The 20,241-nt window shown below is 39.4% G+C and overlaps 1 protein-coding gene across 7 annotated transcripts in view; it reads left to right on the forward strand.

Moving 5' to 3' along the window:
- The window catches only part of LOC121072104 (neurabin-1-like), a 57,142-nt gene that overhangs the window by 5,560 nt on the left and 31,341 nt on the right, over window positions 1–20,241 (forward strand). For 2 of the 7 annotated variants that reach the window (XM_040561352.1, XM_040561355.1), the window contains exons 4-8: window positions 1,315–1,448; window positions 3,129–3,242; window positions 7,298–7,413; window positions 9,195–11,022; window positions 19,832–19,964. In XM_040561352.1, coding sequence (XP_040417286.1) covers window positions 9,418–11,022; window positions 19,832–19,964 — 1,738 coding nt within the window. In that variant the 5' untranslated portion in view covers window positions 1,315–1,448; window positions 3,129–3,242; window positions 7,298–7,413; window positions 9,195–9,417. Of the gene's footprint in view, window positions 1–1,314; window positions 1,449–3,128; window positions 3,243–7,297; window positions 7,414–8,427; window positions 8,793–9,194; window positions 11,023–19,831; window positions 19,965–20,241 lie in introns of those variants that run through there. The other 5 variants (XM_040561351.1, XM_040561354.1, XM_040561356.1 and 2 more) reach the window with 3 other exon arrangements.

Below are 20,241 nucleotides of genomic sequence, written 5' to 3' on the forward strand. Positions count from 1 at the left end.
AGCTGGGACAGAATCTTTTGAAGGTAATAAATTGTTTATGGCCAATAGTAGTACTATATTGTTGCCTGAATAAAGATGAAGAAACAAATATTTCATCCCTTACAGGGGTACATCCCCATTGGCTTTTACTGTAAGAATGTGGCCTGTATATTTAGAAAATAATATTAAGAATGTTATAGGATTGATCTTCAAACAGTTTGTTTCTAGAGTACGTTTAATATAAGGGTCCCTTAGTTTTGTAGTTAATTGTTAATGGTATTTCCTAAATTATAAGCCACTGTGAATAGCTTCTCATACTTCTGTTCCAAAAATAAGTGCAAAATAAGCCAGCAGCTTTGCAGTCATAAAACCTAGGAACATAATTCTAAAGTAGCTCCAGCTGTGAAGTCTAGGAAATCAGCCAGGCTGGTTTCAGCTCCTGTTAGATTAGAAATTTGACCTACCAATAAAAGGAATGGACACTTTGTTTATCTTCCCAGAGGGTACTGATATACATCTTAAATGTGTCTGATTGAATCAATATACTGTCAAGGTGAATCCCGTAGCGGTAGCATTGCAATGCTGATAATCCGCCAGCAGATAATGAAATTCTTAGAACGATTCTAAGAGTGACACTTGAATACAAACATATGTCAAAAGTTTTTAAATTAGATAATATTTTTGAACAGGTGGCTGGCATATCTTTCTTCAGTCCAGAAGGAGGTAATGCCTCCTATTCACCAGGCATTGAAGAGGAAATTAATCTCCTACAAAGTATTTTTTTCAGTCATAGTTTATAAGAGTAGTGTGAGGCTCTGTGATTGTTTCTGATAGATTACTTGTTTGCTTGGATTTCTGGAATGTGGATTTCCTTTTTCTACTTGCTTGTTGTAGTTATAGTAGGAAAGACTTCAGTCATAAGATTGTTATTTCTTGGTACATCTGGACAATATATTATTGGATTAAAAAGCTAAATTAAAAATGAAGAAAAATACAGTTCAGTTCAAGTGAAACAGATTTTTTTGCTTTTTTCTAAAAAAAATCAGCTTGTCTTAATGCAAAATATTTTCTTTACAATTATTTTGCCCTCTAAAATATTTTTAAATGAGAACTTTATTTTCAAAAGATAAACTGAATGTTTTTATTTGAGAGCATTGAAATAAGCCCTAATTACTGGGGCTCGTTATGTTTTGGTTTGTTAATATATTTTTACCTTTAAAGCTATTTTACAGATTCACAGATTTGGAAAATACTTACAATTTCTCTGAAAATGGTGATGTGAATTTAGTATTTGCATAAATGCCTTTCTTTAATGTATTTTCCTTACATTTCCAGCATAATTGCAGATGCATCTGGTGGTGAGCAACCGATTCCTATTTTCTGTCTACATAAGGCTTGCAAATGGCATGTTTTATAGTATGATGCAAGGAACCATCATGAATATTATCCTGGGTATCAAAATTAATCAGGTATCAGATTAAAGTTATTTTCTCTTTGTTTTGTAATTTATACTGTATACATAAATTCTACTTTCTGTTTTATTTCCGTCTTTTAATTTTAATTTGCACAATTAACCCTCACAGAATTCAGCCTTACATATCTAAGAAACTAGCTGAATTTTTGAACCTGAATTTACTTCATAGTTTTCTTCTGTTTTTGTAACCTTGTTGGTTTGCTGTGGTTTTTTGATTGTTTGTTTAATATTCTAAACCTAGATGATGTCAGGGAGCTCTTGTACTGATGGAATTTCAAAATACTGCCTTATTTATTTGAAATTATAGGTAATTCAAGGAAACAACTTACCTATGTGTAAGATTGTACTTCTCCCTTCTCCATTTTCTAATATAACTATTAGTTCGGTAAAAAAATAAGCAATTAGAATGTTTTTGGTTTTCATTGGTTTAGCTTTATATTCTAATCTAAACATAATCTCTGTATACATGTCTCTTTACCGTCAGATTTTTAAAAAAACTAGGGAATTTGAATATTAAAATTAAGATACTTCTAAGGACTAACTGTCAAAAGATTTAAGGTTTTCTCATAACTCAGAAATACATTCCTAAGCATGTTTTTATATATTCATAAATATATATAACTGTGATACAGACCTTTTTATAGAGTGAGTTCTTAAGCATACTATGAAACAACATACATTTTATTGAATTTTTTTAATGCACATAGCTGTGTATGGACATGAAATATTTCATATGATTCTCATGGGCTTCCTGATTATAATTAAGACAGAGATTACACTTTTATTGTATAGAAACATTTTGGGTTTTGTATTAAAACTGCTTGGTTGGGCAGAAACGAACACATCTAAATGAGAAATTGTGCTGTGAACTTGAGAATTGAAGAAGCTGTTTATCCTCCCAACGTGTGTCTCTTGGTTGACTGATTTCTGCTTTTAAAAAGATTCAACTTCAAAATGAGGCTTTTCTTCTGACTGATATGTTCATCAGCTTTCTGTCTTGTGTGGCTTGTATGGGATTCTCCAGTGGCTTATAAGGAGTGATCTCTTACTGTAACCTTTCCCTTGACTGATCTTACAAGTTCTTTCTTCCTCTTTTCTGTGGCTGCCTATTTTGCAAAACTTGTAGGAGCATAATTATTGTTGGAAACTCTCAGCCTGTGTCAAATCTGGTTGAACCAGTTGGTCAGTTTTCAAAAGTCCTTGCAGAGTAGGAGACACTCAGAAACAGGCAGACATTGTGACAGCAAAAGCTTTCTTGCATTGGAAATCAGTAAAATCAACAATAACCACAAACTTTATTTGTTAAATTCCTGTAAATTCTATAAAACTATGTCACCAGCACTCCAGTTATCAGGCTGAAAAATGCACTGAGGAACTTTTTTGTTCCAACAGCTTTTACTGGCATCGCTCTTATTAAGACCTCCTGCCTTCTTGTCACGCTAACATCTGCTTATTATGTTTGAGGAAACCAGTATGTTCTCAAACCACTGTTTCACAGAATTCTACATTGTCATTTCTTCCCACCCCCACTTCATTTTCTGTCATGAGTTTGCCACTGTGGCAAGTGGCTCTGGGGGTTTGGACACTTCAGGAATGGGGCTTGTCATAAGCATTTTCTGTTCAGCCTTCCTTGCAATAAAGACTTTTTATTTATTTGTTTGTTTATTTAATGCAGCTTTGAAATTCAACTGCCGGTATTTTACCTTGAGGCTCAGAAGAGTCTGGAGACTCAGGACTTAAGAGATTCTTCGAATGTTTTCTCCAGTGTGCTCTGGAGCTGTAGTGTAAGGTAATGTTAGCTTGCAAAAATTGTTAGTAACGTGCTGGCAGGCCAGCAGCGCTCAATGCAGGTTTCAGTGATGTTCCATCAACCTTCATTTAACGTTTGTGGTTCTGTGGCCAGAATATTTGGTCAGGGTATTAATTCACAGGATTTCTGGGGAGCAGCATGGTGGGTGGGCTGTAGAAGAAAGACAGAACTAGTTATTAATTGGCTTTACCCTTCTGTAGACAGCCCTATCCTTGAAGGACCTAGCTCTTAGTGAGCAAGCAGAAAAGAAAGTACTGATTTATGAAAATTAATCCAGCAAGATAGGCACTGATGTGTATTATTCAACAGAATTGCCCCTCCCTAGAGCTTTGCATGACAGACACGTTTGGGAATGAGAGAGGGCAGCCCTGCTATGGGGTGGCAGAACCTCACTGGAGCTTCTTTGCTTCTAAAATTCCACTTCTTATCCCATGTTTAGAGTTTGTTGAGGCTGAAATACTACTGCAATGACAACCAGGCAAGCTGAGTACTTCAGTAGTGAGTATTAACACCTTGTTAATAGTGTCAGTACTCAATACTCAGAGTAATAGTTTTCTAACTTGTTTGCTTGCAACAATATATTTTTTTACTTACTTGCAATAATAATAATAAAAGGCTTCTTAGGGTTTGTACTATAGCCCATTTTTTCTTGATCATAATGTGAGCTACAGGATTTGTATTTCATAGCGGACCTATAAAATAGCCGTAAGCACAGTTCTTTCTTTTTGTTTATAATTTGGCTCAGGTGACAGCTGAATACAAGGAATGGGAGAATGCGGAAGACTCAGAGGTGACAACAGAAGGAGAAGCAAAGAATAAAGCAGCAGGATTACAGCACTGTTGTTAGCCATTTCAGATTGAATTATTGTATTTTTACCAACTGCTTCTTGAATATACTGGGGAGCAGCTTAAGGGAGGAGAAACAAAACCTGGAGCAGGCACTAACTTACCCCAAACACTGTGGTTCTAGCTTTAGAAATGAAAATAAGTATTGAACGTATATGTCATCATATACAATAGCAAAGACAAATAGTGGTGTTGCAGGCTTCCTCTGTGGCGCTGCTGGCATGCAGTAAAGTAATTGTCACGTTATACACAGCAATTCGAATGAAACTGAGTCAAACCTAATTAGCTCCTGTCTTTAGAGCATTTCTTCATCTGCAACACTTGTAATCTTTAGGGTCCTGCTGTGCAGCTGCAATGTTCTACACAAGATGCAAGCTGCTAGGGGAATCCCATTCCAAAATGTGGTCTAGTTTACCATTACATACTGTAACTTTTACACTACTGGTGGTCTGTTTTTTTTTGTTTGTTTTGTTTTGTTTTGTTTTTTGTACCTTGCTTTTCTCTACCGTTTATATCTTTACAACCTTATTTTATGTGGTACTGTATGGCAGCCTAGCTGGTCCACCTCCTTGACGTTGGAGATGTCCTTTATCTATTTGACTGTATCTAGTCCCTGAGCTTCTTTATTGCAGATTTTTGTCCCATATCTCTCATATGTCCCATATCATATGTCTGCAGTCATTGCCTCACTGCCTTCACAAAAAGACTTGTCTCCTCATCTGCTCTGATTTTTTTTTGCTTCTCCTTTTATTGAGCAGATGACATTGACCATTAAATGCCATTTTGGACTTTAGTTCTGTTTTATTTTTTGAAGGAGTGATATGAAGTAATAAGTTTAAAAAACTAATTTATTAGTTTTGTATTTTACACAATTAGTCTTATAAAATTGCAGGTAACTTTCTTCTAATGACAGACATCACAAAATTGTCCTTCAAACTTTTAGGCTGTTCTTCAAACTCAGAATTACTGTTCAACTTATACCAAGTATGACTGAAACATTTCCAGGTCATTCTAATTACTCCTAAATGATAGAAAAATATTTTCTTTCAAAAAACAACTTCAAAAACCTACAGAAATACTTGTGAAGCTCCAAGTGCTTAATTAATCCTTCTATTCCTGGCTTTTTGCAAAAGTTTAAAATGAACACTTAGGTGTTCTACTTAAAACTGCTGATGAAACTAATGTTACACACATTAAATACATATTTGGTGAGATTGCAGTTCAGATCACATGATAAAACTAATACGTGGTTAAAGCAGATAACTTCAACTAAGTAAAAGTTCAGAGAATTAACTTTTACTTAATGCTGAAGACATGGTTTTGTCTCATGCAGGCTTCTTCAGCTCAGTTGATCCCTGGCTTTAACAATATTAAACTGTTACCCTGACAGCTAGCTGTGCTTTTCCTGTGAGGCACTCACTCCATATCAACAGTGTTCCGCCCAGTCAGTTATAGGGATCAATAAAGTGGCAAAGAGAAAGGGAGTCTTACAACCCAGCCCCTCGCCAGTGCCGCTTGCTCAAGATTATCAGTTTCTGTAAAACTTAAAACCAACATTTTCCTGAGTTGGTTAAAGTATCTTCATGGTGTGATGACCAGTTTCAAACTTCTAGTAGCCACCTTCTCTAGAATCAGTGGTTTTTCCTCCCACTCCTTGTGCTTGCATGGAGTCTCATTAAGGTCAGAATGGGCCTAAGAGGAGAAATTTATGATCTCATCAGTTAGAATATATTCAGGTTGGTTGGTTGTTTTTTTGTTTTTGTTTTTTGTTTTTTTTTTTAAGAAAAGCCATTTCTAATTTTAAAAACTAAGAGTAGAAAGCTTATCAGTTTCCAAGCTGCTTTGCATTTTGTCTTTGTTTGGTGTAGAACATGTGCTTAACGGTTTGTTTTGTTCATCTTGAATGAACAGCAGCAATTGAATCCTCCAGTATCTATACATATTAACCCAGACCACTAAATACATGCCACATTTTAGCTACTCCCGAGAGTCTTTTTCCCTGTTCAATTCTGTTTTAGACACTCTTTTGATGTTCTCGTGGGGAATGCCAGTTGTTCCTTTGCCAACATTACCCTCAAACCATAAGCACAGGCATGTATGTCCAGTAGGAAAGGGGTTTTGAAATAGTTAACCAAGACAGGAATAGTCATGAGAACATTATTCCATTCAGAAGACACTTCATCATTCTCTGATGACCATTGAAACAGCTTCCTTCTTCATGATATGCCTTTGTAATCAGAGCGAATACTGCAATAAACTGTACCTCATTGGCAGTTTGATCAACTGTGTTTGCAGAAGTGCCCTAAATTTTCTTTTTGTCTCGGAAACACTTTCCTCTTTGTCTTCATTTGATTCGTGAGTTCATATACTGCAGCATTGATTTCTTTTCCCCAAGAAGATTTTGAGTAGCCAATGTCCGCCTTGAAACTATTTTTTTTTTAATAGGCTCAGATGACAAAATGTAAATGCTTCTTGCTCAGTGCAGACCATTTGCTTACTCACCATTGTTTCACCATCTTTCAAGGAAGCCTCTACAGGCTGAATCTGTAAGATACTCTTCCTGGGTTATTGCATTTTGAGCTATGATGAAATCCCAAACTACTTCACCTTCCCAGACTTCTTGCTCAAATTCCAGAGCTCTTTATCTTGAATTCTTCTGATCTTGTTAATCATTGTTTCTGTGAACAGTTCTATTATTTCCTTCATATCACTTAACCTAGAATACAGTTCAGAGTCTTTCCTCTCTGAAAAATAATCGACCCCGATAAATATTGTCCCTTCAACCAGCATGGCTAACCAAAATAACCTCTATGTATAGAATGGGATTTTATTTTTTTTAAAGACATCTTTGATGCAATTAAATTTGTGTCCATGATCTGTATTTAGAATTCTTGCTTTCTCAAGCACAGGAGAATTCAAAACAGGAGAGTATTTTCCTGCTCCAGCCTCCTTTAGCCAGCACCCAATACAAAGGCCTCTCACTTCCCTGGGCAGTTAGAGCTGCTTTGGGCTTTGCTGTTTTGTTGTTCCTGAGCTCTGCCTTTGTTTTTCTTTGAACTGCCTCCTACATCCTGGCAGACTCCCTAAGCAGTACACAGAAAGGTCTTCACCCAGCGATCAGACTGCAGAGCAACCTTGCATTTACCTTTGTTTTGTGTAAAGAACATTTCCTTTGTATTCTCTTACAGCCCTGTGTATTGAAAGATGGTGCTTAAGCCTCGCATTATTTCAATCCAACCTACAAACCTTATGAAAAACTAACTCAGGAACACGTGGGAGAAAGATCAATGCTACTTTGTCCTAGGTAAGACCTATGTATTCTCAAACTAAGAAACATGTGTCACTGTTAGATTGAAACTATTGAAATTAAAATGTTATTTAAAGCATTTCCAAGTGTATCTAAGACTGCTACAGGCAGGTCTTGGTGAAATGCCATTGTCCCAACAACATTTGAAAACAGAGAAGAAAGTCTCAAGAATTTCATCCCTGCTTTGTGTTAGAGGAAATGAAGCATTAGAAAAAGTCTGGGAGACTGAATAACTGGTAGCTACCAGATGAAATGAAATGTCACTTTGGCTCTTCTAAAATGCATCACTAAAATTTTTGTTCCATTGGAAATTCACAGTTAGTTGAATTTGGAATGAAGAATTTCAAATTTTGGACTTTCCCACAGGGCAAGAGTACAGAATACAGTTAAATTTATTTTCCTTTTAATACTTCATGTCAGTTATCGATTGATTCCAGGTACTCTGTTTCTTTCCTTTAGTGCTGTCTTAATTATTTTGTGTGATTTATGTATGTGCCAAGCAGGCAGTAGGTACTGGTGAGTAATCCAAGTTCTGTCTCTTGCTGTGCGCAGACAGATAGGCTGAAGCCAGTGGTTTTTTATTTGGACTACCAAGCAGGAGAGCTGGATGTACGCAACAGTTGGACCTGGCGCTTAGGGACGCAGTTTAGTGGGTGACCTTGGAAGTAGGGTGATAGTTGGACCGGATGATCTTGGAGGTCTTTTCCAACCCTAATGATTCTATGATTAGTACTGCCCGAGGCTACCGACGACGGGCATCCATCCTTTCCAGAGCCCTCGGAAGCTGCTGCGGGGGGCAGGCGGGGGGACAGGCACACCTCCCGTCACCTCACCGCCCGGTACCGGCGGCGGGTGCCCGCGGAGCCCCGAGGGCCTTGGGAAGGGCTAACGTAGCACGGCTTTTAGAAGGAAGGGAGGAAAAACCCGGAATAGTTGGCATTCCCTTCGCTTCCGCCTCGCAGCGCCCGCCGCCCCAGCTGCCGGGACTCGCCCTCACGAGCCGGGGCCGCGGCAGCCCCGCGTGTGCCCGAGCAGCCCCGGCGGCACCCCGAGGCCGGCGCGGCGCGGTAGGGCCGGGCGCTGCCCTCAGGCCCGGGCGCGCCCCCCGTCCCCTCTCCCCCCGACACGCGCTGAGAGGAACGGGGGCGCGCCCGCCGCTCCCTCTCCTTTGTGTGAGAGCGCGCGGGCGGGCCCGACACACAGCGCGGAGGAGGGCGCTGAGCGGCGGGAGAGGAGGCAGCGAGCGGGGGCCGGAAGGTGGAGTGAGGAGCCGGGAGCGCGGGGCGGCGGCGGCGGCCGGCGATGGCGTGGTGCGGGCGGCCACTGGGCGGCCAGCGGCGCTGAGGGGAAGGAGCCGGCGGGACCCCCGCCCCCAGGTAGGCTGGCTCGGAAAGTTTGGGGCGAGGTGCCGGGGCGGGGGGAGCCGCGGCTCGGGGCCGAAACTCGCCGCTCCTTCCCTCCCTGCCTCCCTTCCGGGCTGCCCGCGGGCACCGGGGCCCCTCCGCCTCGCCTCGGCCCGGCCCGGGCCCGGCCGGGCGGCAGGAAGGGCCGGGCGGACAAGGCCCGGCCGTTGGCGGCCGTTGGCGGTCGTGAGGGCAGCCCGGCGCCGCCGCGTCCCCCCCCAGCGGGCAGTGGGGCACACACAATGGGCTCCGGCCCTCGGCGGCCGCCGGGGGTGCTCCCGCCGCCCTCCCCGCCCCGCGGAGCGGCAAGTTTGGGATTCGTGTCACATGCGCTGCCAGGTCCCGAGTTAATTAAAACTCTGTGTGTCCCCGCAGATGGCTTTCAGGACACCGGGATCCGCGGAGCTGCCAGCCGGTGTGGCCGTTTGTGCGTTGTGATTTCTTGCTCACGCAGCCCGGCTCGATGTGAGCGTGGAGGCTCGCTGGGTGGCCACCTTCCAGATCTTCCATAGGAGCCACACTGCCTGGTGTCGGAAGCTTTGTGCCCCTGAGGTTTCCTTCCCGTTCTCCAGGAGTCAAGGGAGCTCTGTCTCTGACAATGATGAAAACCGAGGGCAAAGGGGAAAGGACTTTAAGAAGTGCTTCTCCACACCGCAATGCCTATAAATCTGACTTCCATGCTATCAAATGCTCTTTTGATGGAGTAAACAATCCTGAAAACACTTCCAACAAAACAGGCTTGCAACAGAAGCTGAGCGCCTCTTCCAATGGCGGGGGAAATGACCCACACAGTCGAGGGAGGGCTGCCACTTACGGCAATAGGGTTCACAAGATCAAAAATATGTTTCTGCAAATGGGAGGCTCCGCTTCCACACCCTCTTGTGAAAGCAGTCCACCTGCTGAGACCAAATTAATCAGCCGGACCACAGCAGCTGAATATGGACCTTCTCCAGGTAGCCCATCTTTCCTCACTGTCCAAAAAAATAATCTCCACAATACAAGTACCAGCCCCAACAGCAGTCCTGTGGATTCGTTGTCTGTGCCTTCTACTGCCGACAAGGTCACCCGTAGCAATGACGAGGCAGACTTGGACAAAGTTGCCCTGGCAGAAAAGTTTTCGGAGACGAGGAAGCTATTTGAGAGAAATATAAAACAGCGAAGCTCAGTGGACAGATATTCTCCCAGCAAATGTGAAAAAAATGAAGATAAGAGGAGACATGGCTCTGCTTCTGATTGCAGCAGCGTGGGGGACCACTTCAGTTTTAATACTGAAGTCAGTCCTCCAGCTGTGCTGGAGAAAGTCGAAAATCAAGGTAATGAGTTGAGGCAGCAACATACCAATAATGCTTCCAAATCCTCCTTCCTGAATGCAGGACCCATTTCCAGGAGGCTTGAAAGCTTCCTGGGTGACAGTGATACTGAAGAATCCAAAGAAATTTCCAAAAATGATAGTCCGAATCAGGACCATTTGAGAGAACCCTGTGGTTTGGATTCATCTGCTGCTGTTGAAAAATGTCCAGAGAAGACTGCGTCCACCAAAGTGCCTGTGACCATCAGAGATGAGCTGAGTGAGGTACTTGAAAAAGATAAGAAAGAGCAACTGGTGCTTGAGAGAAGCCTGCAGGATATGAGCAGCGTACCTGGTCAGGAGGCAAAGTGGAGAACAGAGACTGTTTTCTCATGGGTTTCCCCCATAGAGGGGACTTGTGCGGAGCTGGCTGTGCAAGATGAAACCTCAGGGCATGAGAAAGAAGGTTTGGAGAAAGATCATGTTCATGAGGATCAGCTGCTCAAATACCAAGCACAGGAAGGGAAAAGGAGTGACTATTCTGTGGAGGTAGTAGAAGAGTTTGCAGAAAACAGTGAGACCAATCAGGAAGAAGTGAGAGATGGGATGTCTGGGAAGGATGGTTCAGTTACACAAGGTCAGGGTGTTCTAGAGCGGGAAGGGGATCCTGAAGAAGATGAGGAACACGGAGTAGAAAAGCAGAGGGGGAACTTCAGCGCTTTTGGAATAGAAAATGCAGCTTTTGATGATGATAGGGGCACAGAGCCAGAAAACCAAGGGCCTGAAGGCAAAGAAATTTTGGAGGGAGAGGAGGAGTATATGTACGACAGTGAATATGAGGAATTTCCTGGACTTTCTGAAGAGGAAGATCCTGAGCCAGACCGAAAAGTCAAGTTCTCAACAGCTCCTATCAAGGTAAGGGTTTTTTGTTTTGTTTTGTTTTTTTGTTTTTCATTGTTTTGCAATCAAAAATAGATAGGAATTACATTTTTGAAGTGTTTTTTTTTTTGTGTGTGTGTGTGATTCTTTTCCCCAAAGTTCTAACAGCACCTTAGAAAGTGTGACTTTATGGCTTTTACTTAGAATTGCTTGGTTTTTTGAACAAGAGAAAAGTTGAAGTTAGTCACGAGTGACTTCTAAATCCCAGAAGCTTCATTAATAGTATAGTAAGATGTGTGAGATTTCACTTGCTTACTGGGCATTTTTAGGAATGCTAACTTTTAGGAGCATATACAGACACGTGACCCTTAATACTTGCTTTCATTTGTCCACAGTTGTGGCATTGCATTAGGAAAGACTTCATCAGTATTACTTTGTGTGCAAAAGTTTTTCTTAAAAAAAATAAACCTTCAGATTCAATTTCAGGTATTTTCAGACTTAATTGTGAGAAAATATCAAATGTCTGGTTCCTGTTATTTAAGATTATAGAATTTTCTGTAATATATATTATGTAATATATATAATACGTTATAACATAGTGTTTATATTGGTGTGGTGAATATTCTGTAAGAATATTACTGTTATGAGTATTTTGGGGTTACAGAGTTGTGGTACACTGCTAACAAACTGAAAAGGTTTAGGAATCTGTTCTTCAGTCACCCAAAATACCCCCAGAATGAACAAAGTCATTCCGCAGCACAAACCCCGTTTACCTGTAGTCTTGTTGCAGGCTGCACTTATTCTAATCCCACCTAAAGTTTGGGAGTACTGGGAGAAGAGGAACAAGATGGAATTGGAAACTGTCCAGGCTTTCTCAAGCACACTCTTTTTCTTCTACTGTTACATGAATTAAAAATATAATCTACAATAAAACAGTGTGTTTTTTTTATGCTGTCATCTTTAATAAAGCTTTTTTTTTTTTTTAAACTTTGTACTGATCAGAATGATGTAAAAACTCTGCTGACTCCTGTAGTTCCTGAAGCAGAGAGCTGTAATTTCCCAGTGTGATGAAGGCACACCAGTGCTGTACCCCAGGAAATGTTTTGTGTGTGGCAAAGTACAAGTTTTGTTACATGCGTTTGTTTTTATAGTTCTTCCATAGACAGGATGGCTTTATATGGCTTTCTTGTAGTTGATGCTGTCTCAGTGGTGACCCGGAGCATGGAAGGGGGAGTGCCACTACTGGAAGCTGCATAATGAGTGCAGCGAGGCTGCGAGAGAGCCCAAGGGGCATCAGTCCATTTTCCCCATGCATTTGTGCGCCTCCGTGTCACAACAAAGTGGAAGAGTGCAGTGTTGGTCTGCTGTAAATGTGCGTTAGTTCCCTGCTGTCTGGTTTTCTGCTGTAGGCAGGGTTTATCTTTGCTGAAATCCACCTAGAAGCAGTGGCTGTAACAGTCTTTTCCTGCATTCTTGGTTATGGCCATGACAGATCTAGTTCAAAGCACTAATAGTGCCAACCGTGATGGGAGTTCTGATGTGGACAAAGCTCAGGTTTTGGTAACTAGCGCTATTCAATTGCAGCTGCTCCTCTGAAAGCCACCAGAACCAACCTCTACCAGATTATCAATTACACAATGAAGAGATGAACTCAGTAGCAACTGTTAGTGTACTTTTTTTCCATGAAAATAACATTGTTATTACCATGATGCCTGACTTTTGGATTGGCAGAATAAACTGTCCATAATAGCAAAGTGGCCAGTGAACTTTCTTCCTCTAGTTCTTTTTTTTTTTTTTAAGCACGTCTTGGAAGGTAAAAAATCCAAAGTGGTAACAGAAAGTTACCCCACCACAGCTTAGAGTGGTGTTGTAGTGAGAAGTGTCTCCAACTAACTTACTTGTCTAAATAAAGCTGAGAGAAGTATGGCTGCTGTTTAGCAAGAGTCTGATGTGGAAAATTCAAACCATTCAGAAGGTGTTTGTTTCTGGTCACTTGTAAGATTGGCAAGGCTTTTGAGTAAAAGAAAGACTGGAGCTCCCAAGGGATGCAGAATGAAGCTAATGCCGTTAGCACTGTGTCTGACCCATGCTGGAGGTCTGTGACTGTTGACATCTGTAGCAGGGCAATAAGGACATAACTCAAACTGGTAATTTCAGGAAAGATGGAACATAATTATGTAAATACTACGTTATTTGGAGTTGCTCTGTGCCTGTGAAAGTAGGCATAGATGAGGCTTTTTAAAACAAAGGTTTCAGGTCCGTAGAAGCTGATGATAAATGCCTGGGAAGATTTCTTACATGCCATGTGTGACCTGACTGCTGCTGTTTGATCTCTGCAGGCCTTAAGGAGTGTTGTTTGTTTTTCCTGCAGTAGTGAAGAGAGTGATACTGTACAGTTATTAGCAGAACTTTACTGGCAGATTGGGTTTGTGTTATGGTACACAGGCTATTTTTAGTCTCTTGTTGCCACATAAGAAGCCAATAAGGAATGTAAAGCACACTCAGCTGTCCAAGGTATCTACAAGGGAACTGAATTTGTCTTCGTCCTAAAGTTTTCTCAGTAAACTGTGTAAGCAATCAGCATTATGAACAGTTCCAATAATGTCAGGTAACTGTGCTGTTGTGCCTTTACATTTCACTATGCTTTTGTAATGTAGAGATTAAACTCACTTTCAGTTATTTGATCACCTTGAAAGGCTTTAATTAGCATAGATGTAATGACAGAGTGCTGTTTGACACTTGTAATTCTGAAACTTTCTGTCGGTAAAACAAATGCCTGTTTCCAAATTGACTTCTTGAGGTGTCTTTACCTCTGACTGTGTTAAACTTTGTCCACAAAACCTTCAATAGCCCTGCGACTAAGCTCTGTAATGATTTATGATCCTTAGAAATTGTATAGCTCAGGTAAACTGAAAAGGTAATGCAGCTACTATTCGCTTCTGTAGGTCTGTTTGATTTGCAGTGTTGCCCAGCTTATGTTGTATGGGAGTGTCTGTCCCCAGCTTTGTGAATAAATGAAGAATGCAGCTTAAGTGAAGATTAACTGAACAACACGGCTTAAAATAAATCAAAAAATAAAATCAGCAACAAAAAGCTTCAAAAAGGCTTTATTTTGATACTTGTCACAGTTGAGAAAAAGTTTAAACTTTTTTCTTAACTAAAGAAACGTAGTTTCATATCTTGTATGTTGTTCTAAGCAGCCAAGTATCAGCTGCTTTTGAGAGAATTTGCAAACCCTTCATAATGCCATTCATTCCGTGCAGTAATTAGGGCTGTTTTAGGTACAGCTGGGATACAAATAGTAGTAATCTTGTTCAGGCTAGCATACTGTTCAGTCTTTTTAGTACAGGACTACTCACTGTGGAAGTTCATGAAACGCTAAATTTAGATAAACTTGAATTAGATTTTGTGTATAACAGCATATCTATAAATGTGCTTTTAGGAGATGCACTTTTTTTTCTAGGTTAATGTGTATTCTCCTGAACACAGCTTTAACAAAATGTTTCAGAGTAGTGCTTCAGTTTCATACATCCTCTGTCTTTTTTTCTGTAACTGTAACTTCTACACTCCTGGATTTTATACACAGAAAGGGAATCAAAGTACACTAGCTGGTGGAAGACTCCCAGACCCTCGAGTGTCTTCAATAAATAGAGAATGATTGATGACTGCATAAATGGTCAACTGTCAACCATTGGTGAAGCACTTCAGTAAAATACTTCTGTGGCAGTAAGAGACAAGTGTGTGACATAGATGTAGGCTGATTTAGGAAAATAGAAATTTGGTTTGAGAGTAGACAAACAGAATTGCTTTGCACGTGGAAGTCATCTTTTTGTTGTTGTTGTTTTGCCTGACACAAGTAGGGTAAGTTTGTTTCCATTGGGTTTTGTTTGAGATCTTTTGCAATGACAATTTGTTTTTAACTCACAGATTTTAGGTGTTTTGAAACTGTTTATCACTTGTATCAACAATTCAATATTTGTACCTTAACATTGTAACAGTCTTGTCCCTACAACTTTTCTTCATACTTTTATCTCAAACTTTATTATACTCTCCACGGTATTTTTCAATTAATTTCACCAAAAAAAAAGTTTTTGAACATAGTTTGGTTGTATTTTGCCTGCATCTGAGATTATGGCAGTTCCTGCTGGCTGACTTAACAGTGTAGGACGCTAAAAATCATGGATATTAACTAGAGGAAGAAGGTGCATGTAGGCAGAAGAAACCCTGAGGAGGTGGTGACACAGGAGGAGTAACAGAGGAGGTGAGATTATTATGGAGAGTGCAGGCAGAGATAAGCAGATGTGTAGAAGACAAGTTCATTAGCTCAACAGTTAAGCTGCTGAAAGATTCAGCATCTTTTTGATGATGGCTGCTATTAGCACCTGCGGATACTCAACCTAGGCTGATATGAAAGCATGAACAGGCAATAGCTGAAACTTGTTTGTAGTTTACATTGTTGTTGAGTTGGAAAAAATGAATGATCCGTTTTGTATTCTATATACAACAGTGGATTATTTGGGCATTTCAAGTGCCTTTGGAAGAGAGGCCAGCGCCAGGGATGGGACAGTACAGCAGAAACCTAAGAATGGAAAGTAAGAAAAAGATATGGAGGGTGATGTGAAAGTTATTGGTTTGATAAGCGTCTGTCAGTGGACTCATGGGATTACTCATTAAGTTTGTCACGGTTTTTGACATGCTGGTGCTGTTCAGAAACCTTCAATATTTGTGTTTTTAAGTCATCCTCTCAGCAATTCAATACTATGTAACCAATTGTATAAAACGATTAGTAGGTTTTGCTTTTACTTTTAGTAAAAGCAGAGTTGATAGCAGGGAACAAAGTCATTCTGGCTAACCTTTTGGTTAAGAGACTTATTTTGTAAATACTGATCTATTGTTAGTTTTAGTTGACATTCTGCTTTCGATATTGTTAGAATTCTGTTTGCTAAAAGAGTTTGAAATGTATGTTACTGTTGTCTCAGATAAATTGAGTCAGGTTTTGACTGTGAAATTGTACTGAGGATCAGGAGCAAGGTTGTCCTTATGCCTTTATGTAATCTAACCTGGTTCTTGTGTGTGTTTGCTGGTTTTTGATAAAGTTGAGCAGAGCTACACAATCAAGCCCGTAAGAATGCACAGCCTGCCAATCCGCCTCTTTGGTAACAGCAAATGCTACATCAAATGTAATGTATAATGTTCACCTGTTCAACATTTACCAACCATTCTGAATCAATTAGGAAGAAAAGTGTAAATACTGAGCAAGCAATAAAAAGAAAACAGTTGAACAGGGTATTTCTGCTTGCTGATTTAAAACATCTGATTGCATGAATTGATTTAAATCAGATATAGTCACTTTTCACTTAAAATACAACAAGTTATGGTAATAAAAATACCAACTTTGTAGCTTTCAGAAACAAGAGAGAATAACATAGTGGTAATGTGATGTCCGCTTTAACTGAAGAGGGAGATTGTAAGAGTAAACTGTAGAGTGTACATTATACTTCAGTGCTACTGTTTCAAATGATTATTCATGTTTGCCTGAGTACTTAACACCTTGCCAGGCTTCGCAGAGGTGATCCATTTGAAACACTGAAACTGTTTATTATTAGGTAACTTTCTCTGAACCATAGCTTGAATCTAGAATGTATGGCTTTACTGAGTGTCAATAAGCTGGAATGTTCAGAGTAAGAATTGTATTTCAGAAGAAATATGAACCAAGTGGTGGAGCCATTGCTTGGCATGGTCTCTAGGTACAGGTATAAGTAACACTTCAGTACCTCTCTCTCAGCTCTTAAGTGTTACTTTAACTGCTTTTGTACATGTTATGCTTTTCAGCAAGTATTACAATATCATAGTAGAATTTAAAAGCGATGTTGAAATCGCTTCCATTCTAATTAGTTGGGAAACCTTTTAGGCAGTTGTTGATTTCTTACTTTTTAATTGCCTTTGTAACATTTTCCTTTTGCTCATGCACAAAATCTACATACTAGAAACGAATACAGGAGTGACAGTCTTTGGGCTGCGTTTTATGACTCGATAACAGTTTTGTGCAAGCAAAACTTACCTGAAGGGTTTTGCTTCTAAAAATAATTACCATTCTGCTAAAACTAGCATAGTTTTTAAGAAGAGGTTTTCAAGTGCTGCTAAGACTTTGAGTTAAGTGAGGTTATCGTTGGTTTTCTGTGATAATACTCTTTTGTGTGGTAGAACCAAGGTGATACATTGGAGATTTTTAGTTCTGTATGATAACAGTAGCTGAATGGCAGTGTCTTTTAGACAGAGATTAACTGAATTTTGCATTTCAAAAGTGATTCATTCTCCTAGTGTAATGAATGCAGTTTGTTCTGTCTCCAACTAAACATATTTGCTCTTCAAGGACTAAGTATATATTTGAAAATTTCCAGGTATTTATCTTAGCAGTTTAATTAAAATAGTTCTTAAACATTCAGCAGTCTGTGAGAACTTACTTCATAATAACTTCAAATTATTTTTTTTCATTCTGAAGAAAAGAGGACTAGAGGGTAAAAAGAAATTATTTTTTTCATCATTTATTAGCTTGACTGGATCCAGAAGGCATTGATGTTAGATTAACCTTCTGGCTTGTAAAACTCACTTGTTTTCTACTGTGTTGAGACAGTAACTTGTGTTTACTAAAGCACCTCTTTTAAAAATATCACTTGAGTGCAATACCAGCTGGCCCTGCTTGAGCAGGGAGGTTGGGCAAGGTGACCTCCAGTCCCTTCTGGGAGCCCTCAAAAAACGCATCCTGCAGGTAGCTGACAGTAAGTAGGTGGTGGTGCTGCCGACTGAACTGGGTTAAATCCTCACAACAGTCTGGGGCACTGGGTGTCATAAAAGAGTAGTTTACCCAAGCTGCAGTTATCTTTACTGCTTTAACTTGTAGTGTTGTAAAAGGTAAATGGGAACTGTTTGGTTAACTTCTGTTAAAATATTTATGGGGTTTTATATAATTGCCATATTTTATTATTTAGTAATAATGGTTAATATCAGCTTGGTCAGGTAGCCTAATGTCAGAGTCCTCAGTGCTGCTTGTTTTTGAAAGCTAACTTATTTTTTTTAGTCTCTGGAATTTCAATGCTATTTGAAGATTGATTAGAAGTTAAAATGTTTATATAGTCCAACAGTACTAAGGAAGGTAAATACAAGCTCTCTACCCTTTCTTATGTAAAAGTACTTCTTTTCAGTATTTTTTTTTTACATGATTAACATATTAGTGACCTGGAGTAAATACGACAGTTACCATCATCCTGCCTTTTAGAAGAGAGAATATTTAGAAGAAATACCATGTTTTTTGTCTTTTGTTTTTTCCTCTTGCACACTAACAATTTTACTATCTCTGGTTAGCAATGCCTTCTAAATAGTAAGATTAGCATTTCTTTTGTTCTTAATGTGTTTGATTTAGTGACTAAACCCTGCCAGACACAGTGCAGGGATGAACTGTGTTTGGCTTTCTCATCAATCTCCTAAACTGTACAACTTGTAATTTATGTTATTTATTATCCACTGTGTCTAATATTACTTTTGCTGCTTGGCAGGAAAAAAAAAAACCTCACTGAACTGTTCTGTGTTTTTTACATTAGTATCAGCAATTTTACTGTTTCTGTCTAATAAAAGATGAATACTATGTTATGATTCCACATGTGCACAACAAGAACTTCAGCCTTTTGCCCTTGATCATAGGTTTTGTAGTGTGCTCTTTCTTTTCTTTTTGTTGCTGCAGTGTTTGGCTTCTGGTTGTATATCATCAGTGTTGTTTTTCCTCTATTCTTTGTAAATTTATGTTCTTCCTCAAAATTATTTTTCCCGAGTCAGGTTTTTTATTAGTATTTTGAAACAGCTCTGTCGTCTCTTAATTGTGGGATTGTGATTTTTAGAATGTTGCCTAGGTGTCCTTGCACACTTTCCATCTGTCATTTTAAGAGAAGAGTATGAATTCTTTCTTTTAATGATTTAGTCTTGATTTAAGAAAGGTTTTTCCTCAAGGAGCTAGTGTGTGTAAATGTTAATAGTCTTCGTTTGCATATGCATGTTTGTGCTGCTATTACGTTATGTATAACAATTATAAACATTGCTTGAACCTAATTTTAAATTCTATGATCCATTCCTGTCAGGTGATGAATTCTTATGAGCAATTAATTTTGCATCAAGATGGGCAAATTCCGTGAGACTTCCAAGTATAAGGAGGGAATATGATTTTCTTTTCCCCTAATGTATGGATTATAATTAATTAACATGTTGATAAGTAAAATTAAGCATATTACATGTAGCTCATTCTTCCTTTCTAGATTTCTGTCTGAATACTCATTATTTGTGTTATTTGTTTATTTTATTTTTTTTTAAAGAATTCAGAAATTCAGCTGGAGTGCTTACTAAAAATAGTAACATGTAACAAGGCATTTCCTTTTCCTGGGAAACCACAGGATTCCCTGCAAAATCGGAAAACTACATCTGGTTGAGGCACTGTAATTGGCAGATGGTGTGGGGGGAAGGGAGAAGAGAAGGATTTGGGAAAATGGCGTTCTAAAAAAGTCATACTATATCAAAGGAGAGATGATGATTCCTTTGATTTCTGTAAAATACTCGATGTATTTACAATATAAAAAGTGCTTAAGTAATTGTTTTGAAACTTCTAAAAAGTTACTTCTGTGCAAGCTGGGAACTGTCTTACAGCAGCAGTACTTACTAAATCAGTGACTGTCTTAGAAAATGGAATCTTTTAAAATACCACTTGAATTTCCTTAAATTAATTTAAGCAATTTTCTTTTGATTGTATCATGTTTGGAAGAGAGTGGGAGAGCTATAAAATATTTTTTGTTACCTTTCTTAGGTTTTCAGTACTTACTCAAATGAAGATTATGATAGACGTAACGAAGAAGTTGACCCTGTAGCAGCCTCAGCTGAGTACGAACTTGAGAAAAGAGTGGAAAAAATGGAAGTGTTTCCTGTGGAAATCGAAAAAGGTGTGAACCAAACCTTGAATATTTGCCTGTAAAAGATACTATGGACACAAAATATAAAGCATTATTTTATAAACTGTACTTTTGCTGAATTTGGGGTTTGAATTTTTGAATGTATGTTGCAGCTTTCATTTGTGGCTAGTTCTGCTGAACATAGTGAACTTTAACTGGACAGGCCTCCACTAAGTGCAAATTGTAATACTTAATTGAAGTTACAAAGGATGCATTAATGAGTGGCAGATCTGCACCAGAATATATGCAATTCATAAATACTTGAACT

The sequence above is a fragment of the Cygnus olor genome, chromosome 6 (assembly GCF_009769625.2).
Source record: "Cygnus olor isolate bCygOlo1 chromosome 6, bCygOlo1.pri.v2, whole genome shotgun sequence".
Lineage (NCBI taxonomy): Eukaryota > Metazoa > Chordata > Aves > Anseriformes > Anatidae > Cygnus > Cygnus olor.